The sequence below is a fragment of the Heteronotia binoei genome, chromosome 21 (assembly GCF_032191835.1).
Source record: "Heteronotia binoei isolate CCM8104 ecotype False Entrance Well chromosome 21, APGP_CSIRO_Hbin_v1, whole genome shotgun sequence".
NCBI lineage: Eukaryota > Metazoa > Chordata > Lepidosauria > Squamata > Gekkonidae > Heteronotia > Heteronotia binoei.
In genome coordinates, this window is record NC_083243.1 from 102,007,273 (window position 1) to 102,016,181 (window position 8,909).

The 8,909-nt window shown below is 43.6% G+C and overlaps 1 protein-coding gene across 1 annotated transcript; it reads right to left on the reverse strand.

Annotated features, from left to right (window-relative positions):
* Nucleotides 1–889: 889 nt before the first annotated feature.
* Nucleotides 890–2,295, reverse strand: C21H11orf96 (chromosome 21 C11orf96 homolog). The gene has a single exon (XM_060262820.1). It carries the CDS (start codon nt 1,944–1,946, stop codon nt 1,566–1,568), a length of 381 nt encoding a protein of 126 aa, XP_060118803.1. The 5' UTR covers nt 1,947–2,295; the 3' UTR covers nt 890–1,565.
* Between the last annotated feature and the right edge of the window lie 6,614 nt (nt 2,296–8,909).

An 8,909-nucleotide genomic window follows, 5' to 3' on the forward strand; every position in this document is an offset into this window, starting at 1 on the left:
ACAAAGGGCACTGGAAGTTGACTGAAAGTGCATTATTCATTGTGTTTGTGAAAGTGCTCAGTTTCTCTTTTCAAAAGCAAACCCTTGAGCATTGCAAGACAGCAAAATCTGTCTTGACATTACTAAGCTAGGTTCCCTCCCCAAATCCTCACAAGCAGAATTCAGTCTTCCACTTTACAGGTTCTATTCCATTCTTTAACATAATAGATTTCTAGAGATGCAGGGGCTGTTTCATGCATTCTTTCCTTCTGCCCAGCTTCTAGAGTTCCACACCAAATTTAAAGCCCATCTGATAATATTTGGTAAGTTGACACGGCCTAGTGTTTTCCAAGAAAAAAAAAGTTGGGGGTGGAAAACAAAGCTTAGTATTCTTACATTTAAGAAACTGGAGCAATAGCAGTCATTTTTTAATTTCCACATCTTACATGTGGACTTTTTATTTACATGCGTCCAACCCAAACGTACCAGTTTGAAATGAAAGTCCCTAAGGGGAGTGCAGAAGACCGAATGGATAGGAAGAAACAACTCTGCCTATAAAAGCTTGTGGCTTCCCTCCTCAAATGCCTCACCTATTACATTGTTGTACTACATTTAGTTTCAGAATTTAACCTATTCGAATCAGAAAAAAAGTTGATAACCTTAATCAAAACAGTGAGTTTTTACTTGCACTATATTTAAGAGAAATTCTAAGGAGCTTTAATTTTGACTAGGTTATTAATATTATGCTTAAAAATACCGTGGAGGAAAGAATGAACTAATGGCATACTGCAAGTTCTCCTTCCAAAACCTACAGCACCCACCTCTTTGCCCTCCCCAAGATTAGGGTTCAGTACAATACTGCCCAGAAGGTTAAAAAGATTAAAATGCAGCTTCAAAGCGCCCAAAGGCATTGTGCAAATATATCATTTTTATTTCTCTTTCGTGGAAATAATTACAGACATTCAGATAGAAAGATATTAAATTAATGAAGTCAAGAGTTTAAATGCAAAAATAAATATAAAGTACAGCAGCTGACTGCATTCATAAAACATCTCATTTTTTTCTGATCAGTTAGAAAAGGGATGTGCATTTTTTTTCTTAAATAAAAAAACAGCCAAGGTTGTACATACATACAAGCACTTTCTTTAAAAAATATATCTTGACCTCACTTGCAAACTGTTCTTTGAATCTAGCACATTCACACGGTTTTTTTATCGGAGTTTTTTTGTTTTAGAGGGGGAGCAAAGAAACATCATCCGTCCAAGATCATTCTTCCAAATCTCTGTCCTCCCGTCTGTTAGAATTTGGATCTATGATACAAAATCAAGCAAGAGCGTCCAATAGTCGTGGGGCGGAGGGGGGGGGGGGGACACGATCAAACGCAACCCGCAGCGAATCCCTTTGGAAATAGCCTCCTCGTCCGGTTTAAGAAACGATACTCTGCGAAGTTCTCCTGGGTTTGCTATCTGCCAGCTTCACTACGAAGCCCCGCACAGGAGGGCGGCTCAAGTTTTTTGCCTGTCTCTCTCTCCCAGCTTGGGTTGGCAAGGGGCGCCCTGCAAGCCGGGCCAAGCTGCCGCTCCCCTTTAGAGGGCAGAGTCGGAGTCGCTGGAGTCCAGACTGTTCCTCAGCCGGCTGCAGCTGCTGAGCTTGTCCCGCTGCAGGCTAAGGTTCTGGGTGCTCCTCCGGAGGCACTCGAGAGACTGCAGGAAGGACTTCTTGGCTTTCTCTTCCTCCATGGGGGAGACCCCTTCCTCTTCCACCTCCTGGATCTCGTCGAAGGTCACCGGCTGTGTCTTGAAGCGAGACTGCCGGGGTCTGCGCAGCTTGCCCTTGGGCAGCTTGGCGGGCCGGATGGGCTGAGGATACTCCTCGGTGATACACACGAAGTGCGGCATGACCGCCTGGTAGCTCGAGCTGATGCCCATCAACTCGGCGGGCTTGGCTGCTGCGGCCGCTGCCATCATCTTCGCTGAGGGAGAAAACGTGGAGCAGAGGGGGCACAAGGTGTTTGTTGACCACCTGCCGGCTTATGCTGGGCTTCAGTCCCGGCTGTTTGAGTTTTCCTCGGCGGGAGAGAACGAGGCACCAAAAGCGCGGGAAAGCCACCGAGGGTCGCCTCTTCTACAAATTCGAGCCCCAACCGCGTGAGCCCACGGAATAAGCCGCTTCTGGCAGCAGCGAGCTCTTAGCCACACAGACCGCAATGCCTCCGTTGTACCAAACCCGCCCGCACTCCCAACTGCCTCGTTTGCTTACTGGTGCTCTCGGCGCCGCGTTCCCCGCTTTTTATACCCCCTCGCCTGCCCACACAGGAGCATGCTCGGATGACAAGCCATACCATTTAAAGAAGATGAGGCCGCTTTCCTTCCGCCTGACGTGTAGGGCTCAAGGGTGGATTCCCCCCCCCCGCCCCCAACATTGTTATTATTGAAGTAACGACGACACCCCCGCGATCATGAGCCGCAGCAGAGACAAGGGAAGAGCGACTCCGGAAGGCGAAGCGGAGGAGGGACCTGCTAATGCATCAGCCCCGCCTGGGGGGTTTCCTGGAGAATAAATCAAACCAAGGTGATGTGTGGCAGCGGCCCTTTGCCCGAGGCAGGGAAGAGGCTCAGGAGATGCGCAGAGGGCCAAAGCATGCACTGGGCGGGAGATCCGTGACTAAAAGCGAGTGATTCCCCCACCCTTCCCCAAATGAGCTGCAGTATTCCAGCTGCTCATGTGAGCCAAGCCGTAGGCTGCTGATTGAGGTAGGATGTTTAACACACACATCCCACACTCCTACCGTTTAATTGCCCTCATTCCCCTGCGTGAAAACAAGTAACAGTGTGTGATTTAGACTGGGAAACGATTGGGGGTGGGGGAAGAGAGACATCCACCTCTGCCGCGGCCTGCAAAGCGGCCGCGCCGCGCGTTTTATTTTTTTAAAGGCCTGAACTGGATTGACAGATCTCCAACCTAACATATACTTTGGCCGTCAATACAATGCGTAGCAGAAACAGTGTGTGAGGTTCTCAAGTCTCGAGGTTCTCAGACATATACAAATCGCCCCACAGACTACCAAGGACGCACTCGGGACGCTTGACATTGTGCGCGAAAGATAAGTATAAACTTTTAGTTCCCTTGTCCTTATTAAACAAAGTTTTAAGCAATGATGATTTTTCCACGTTGTGAGGATGACGCTTGAAGTGGCTCTTTGACCCTGATCTCTCCCAATCCTGCCTGGTGTTTACACAGGGAGGAAACTTCCCCAGTAATAGCTTGTCTGTGCATGGAGCAATACTGTTCCTAAAGGATATCATTTCTAACACAGAATTTGGGACCAATTAACCAATTCAAGTAAAGGCAAAACTCCATCTATGAGAAATATTTGAGGGCTGCTGCAGACTCTGCTGTCATTTACATCAATTGTCCAGGGGGCACAAATTTGGCATACATAGATCTTGGCTTCAGATCAAGTGTGACTGGACCCCATTGTGGGAGGAGAGGGATACTTCAGAGTGAAGCTGGATAAGACGTTGAAAACTAGACTTTAAATTAAAGGAAACAAAATAGTCTCATTATCCACTTAACTTTGTTTCAAAATAGATTATTTTTAAAATGTGATCTAAATTAGCTGATACGGTATGCCAGATATCTGCCCAGTTTTAAGAATCTAACATTCCCCTAAACGTACTTACATGGCAGCCAGAAGACTTCCTGTGTGCCTCCTATGTATTGTGTTATTTTTCAGCATCATTTGGTGAAATGTTAGTCCTGCACTGAGAAATAATGAAGCTTGATCTGTGGCATTTTGGGGCCATTTTAGTATTCTCACAAATTACTTGGTTTATTTCTCATAGCTTTAAATATAAACCCTATTAAATAGAATGTGGACAGGGGCCAGAAGTCATAGTGCAATAGAGAGTAACCTGAAAGTGGAGAGGTGTTGGCAGCTCCACTTAAGAGCCTGTTGTCAGGTAGCAGGGCTGAGAAAGATCTCTGTTTGGAACCTTGAAATGCAGTGGCCAATTAGATAGATAGATGTGGCATAGCTGACCCATTAGTCTGAGTTGGCATATAGCAGCTTCATATTGTTATATCTAATAGCCACATGTTTCCTCTATGAGAAGTATGCACAACAGGGACAGGCAGAGCTAAAACACAAATCTTTCAATCTAGGGCAGAATCCCCATAGTCACACAGACAAATTTTAATGGTTACAAAAAGAATAGGGATAAAGTCATCCCAAAATCTTCAAGAGATGCATGCACAGACATTAAATAATCCAGTGTTTCAATGGTATAGTGGGTATAACAGTCCATAATGCTGTGGTGGCAACAGCTTCTTCAAGCAGGCAAGCTCACCTGCTGGGCAGAAGTAAAGGTCAATGGATAGGAAGTGTGGGTGGCTGGTGAGAACTGGCAAAGGGGAGAAGCAGAGACAGTGCAGGATGGGCAAAGGGGAAAGAACAGAAGGTTGGGAAGGAGGAAGAGTGAATAGAGCTCAAGCAAGAGGGGAGAGGAGGAGACAGCAGGAGAGAATTGGGATCTGCCCTTTTCTGCGAGTCTTTGTAGGTCTCTTTCTTCATATAATGTACATTATGCTATCACAGGCACTGGAATTATTTGTTTTCCTTTTCAGAACTATCAGAAGTCTATCTTTTACGTTTTTATGCCACCATTCTTTGAAGGATTTCAAGATAGTGTTGGTGTTGAACCTCCACCTATCAAACTATAGCCATGGGAAAGGAAAAGGAAGGAAAGGTCCCCTGTGCAAGCACCAGTCATTTTCGACTCTGGGGTGACATTGCTTTCACAACGTTTTCACGGCAGACTTTACGGGGTGGTTTGCTATTGCCTTCCCCAGTCATCTACACTTTCCCCCCAGCAAGCTGGGTACTCATTTTACTGACCTCGGAAGGATGGAAGGCTGAGTCAACCTGGAGCCGGCTACCTGAAAACCCAGTTTCCGCCAGGGATCGAACTCAGGTTGTGAGCAGAGCTTAGGACTGCAGTACTGCAGCTTTAACACTCTGCGCCATGGGGCTCTTGATAGCCATAGGAAGGCTTGAGCAAATGTACTAGTACAAAGACAAATCATTGGCATAAGTTGTATTTAATTATAAAACGGCTTAAAGCACTGTAACAATATTCTAGTTACTTTAGTTGCTCATATGCCTTGTTCAAACAGAGTCTGGAGGGCTGGATGGAGATATGGGAGATGTACACCCCATTTCTCATAATGTTGTGGTGCACTGTGCCAGTTTGGTGTGGAGAACCAGTTTGGTGTAGAGGTTAAGTGTACGGACTCTTATTTGGGAGAACCGGGTTTGATTCCCCACTCCTCCACTTGCACCTGCTGGAATGGCCTTGGGCTAGCCATAGCTCTCGCAGTTGTCGTCCTTGAAAGGGGAGCTGCTGTGAAAGCCCTCTCAGCCCCACCCACCTCACAGGGTGTCTGTTGTGGGGGGAGAAGACATAGGAGATTGCAAGCCGCTCTGAGTCTCTGATTCAGGGAGAAGGGCGGGGTATAAATCTGCAATTCTTCAATTTGCAATTCTATGTGTGCATAATTGGAGATATAGAAACAGAGGTTCTAGTAACCAGAATATGGGATTATTTCTCCATAATAGGTGCAATCTAGTCCTAGCTACTAGAACTTTACTAATATAAAGCATAAGACATAACTGGATTTCTCATATTAAAAGTAGTAGAAAGAGTTAAATACTGTAAACAGCAAGTCCAAAAAATGTCCAAAAAGTAAACTACTTAAATTTACTACAACAAAAATAGAAAAAAGGACAAGTTGCTCAGAATACATTCCCCTCACCAGGGAAAAGCCATTCAGAAGGCCCCTACCCTTGGAATCTTGTACCTCTGATGTATTAGAGAAAGAAAAATGGCCACTATGGTCCCTTCCCAATTTTGGTAAGCGTATTTTCTGCCAATAAAGAGAACTTTAAAACTAGCGATACATAGAGGGAAATAAAATGCCATCCAAGCCCAGAAGAGACCCAAGGCATCTATTGTCAAGGCCTATCTTGGATGCCTGGTACTGGGCAGATATCTGTGAATGAAATGCGCCCCTCCCAGAATAATAAACTAATCAATTACACCCAGAATGAAAGCAGGTATTCTGCTTTGCCCAGAGAAGCAGGACATTAATTAGGTCAATTTTTACCACTGCCCAAGCTAGTTTTTTGTCTTTTCTTCACCCACCCCTTGTAGTGCTACCAAAAAATTGGATTTTTTTCCTCCCAAATTCAAACCCCAATGGTCCAACAGACAAAAAGTATTTAAAAAGACCCTTTTGATCAGCAGTGTGGATTTGACTGCCCTTAGGACTCAGAGATCAACTTGGATCAAGTCCCCCCCCCCCCCATTCAGGCAGCATCACCCCCTCGCCATGTCTTTTCATGTGACTAGACTGTGTACTAGCTTCCTCTGGGTATATATGATATTCTGCTGGACCAACTGCTTAGTCTGTCTCTCTACTTTAATTTACATTTTTCTTTTTATCCTAAATAAAAATGTATTATTTGAATGTTCTTTGCCTCCTTCCATTTCTGGAAATACAGTACCAAGTTTGTTCCTTGTATACTTAGGCTCAAAAGTCCCAAAAGAAACATGGACAGCTTTAGGTTCGCTTACGAGAAGTTGCAACTGTGTTCAGGGAGCAGTTTATGTAACAAGCAATTTGGTGTTTTTCAGTGGCCATCTAAAACTTTGCTAAGTAGATTAGTGTTCTGGATGTTGTTTTCCTATTCTTGCCAATATTACCATGAATATACATTAAGCTGCAACCAAGGCAATTGCATATTGTTTTTTACTTCCTGGTTCCTTTGTGAACAGAGCGTGGAATCATATTAAAAACAAGAACATAAAACAAGCCCTGCTGGATCAGTAGTCCATCTAATCTGGCATTCTATGCCATACAGTGACCAACTACTTCCATTAGAGGACTAACAACCAGCCCCATAGCCAGGAATTTTTTCAAGAGGGGAAGCACCAATTAAATCCCTGATTTTAGAACAAGTGTAGGATTTGTGAGAAGTGTGCACCAACAGAGCCTCCCCCAGTTCTGGGCCTGCTAATAACAGTGAATACAGGCCATTGCCTTCCACCAGTGTTGCCTCCTAGCACTGGTATTCAGAAGTTTTCTGTCTCTGAATGTAGAAATTCCGTTTAGTCACTATGGCTAGTAGCCACTGATACATCTATCTGACAAAATTTTTCTAACTCCATTCAGAGCCAGCTGTGCTTGTGGCATCAGTATGTCCAACTGACACGGTGGCACATTTTAATGATTTGTTTAGTAAAGAAGTACTTCTTTTTGTCTGTACTTAATCTATTGCAAATTAACTTCATTGTTCTAGCATTTTGGAGAGGGAGAAAAAGTTCTCTCTATACACTCTCTGTCCCATGTGTAATTTATTAACCACTATCATGGATGCTAACTTGACAATGGATACCTTTCTTTGAATGCCCAAATCATTCCTACTAAAATGCCAGCTAAGTGAAGCTTGCCTAGCATTTGGAGACTGACATTCATTAAACATTTTAGGTGCGTAAAGTACAGCTAGATTAGCATCTACACATTGTTTTTTTTCTAATTTTTTTGTGTGTGTTTGGCTGGAAACACTGGAATTAGCGATGGTACTATAGCACTGGTTATTATTACTTTATAACATTTTGGCTTTATGTACATCTGGATCCTCAAGGAAATTGCTAAAGGAAAATAGGAAAATGAAACATGAGATATCATGCAATCTGAGCTTCAGAATTTCTTAGAATTCTATCCCTGAAACTATGTATGTTGTTCAATATGTATATAACTCATTAATCCAAATTTGACACAGTTGATTCAATGAACTGGTATACTGTGCATACCCAGATGGCGTCTCTTTGGAATCTTGCCAGTACAAAGAAATATATTTCCAAGAAATTAATGAAATGGAGTTTATGGTATTGACACCAGCAAATATTGGCTCAGAGTAAGAATTGGATTAAGTACTACTCTATTTCAAATCTCAAATTAGCGAAATGAAATTCTACAATCCAATAAACTAAGAATGAGAGCTATAATTTCCAGAGCATGGGTAATTTTTGAAGAGCTAGGTGGGTATTTGCTTGAAGTAGGAGTAGAAAAGAAATCAGTGGGATTAAAAAAAAAACCACCCTCAAATTCAGGAAGGGGTGATATCCATTGGGCCATTAGACTGAAATCCTTGTGTCCATGTGAAATTGGCAGGAAGACTTGTATATTGCCATTCTGAGAAGACACAGTTTCCAGATCCAGAAAGTTGAATAATCTGCTTAAACCTCACTAACAAAAAGGGGAAGTGTTCCTGATTTAACATATACTCCAACATAAAGATTTGGCTCATGAGGAATGTTTAAAATATTTTGAATAGGAACTGTCAGCATATACACAAAGAATAAGGACTTGGATGCCCAAAGTTCTCTTCCTCCAAAAGTCCTTTCCCCAGACTTTTAACCCCTATTAATATACAGAGCTTACTCTTATCATCCAGTTCCATGGCAACCTGTTGATCCTTGATTCTCAAAAGAGCAAAACATGACCAGACACTTGCACGCTACATAACCAGAAAAGAACGCAAGCAGTTCAGGCACCAATGCTTTTCCATATTTTCCAAAGTGACAGGAACCCTCACACCAGAACTTAGAGTCAAAGGTTACCACCAGATTGGTGGACATCAATCACAACCTCTCCTTGATAGGATGAAGCCTTGGGTAGTTTCAAGGGGAGGAACAGTGGCTCAGTGGTAGAGTATCTGCTTGGTAAGCAGAAGGTCCCAGGTTCAATCCCCGGCCTCTCCAACTAAAAAGGGTCAAGGCCAATAGGCGTGAAAAACCTCAGCTTGAGACCCTGGAGAGGCGCTGCCAGTCTGAGTAGACAATATTGACTTTGATGAACTGAAGGTC

Excerpts from the sequence above, each read along its gene's own strand:
- C21H11orf96 (XM_060262820.1), bottom strand. The coding sequence starts at position 1,946 with ATGATGGCAGCGGCCGCAGCAGCCAAGCCCGCCGAGTTGATGGGCATC.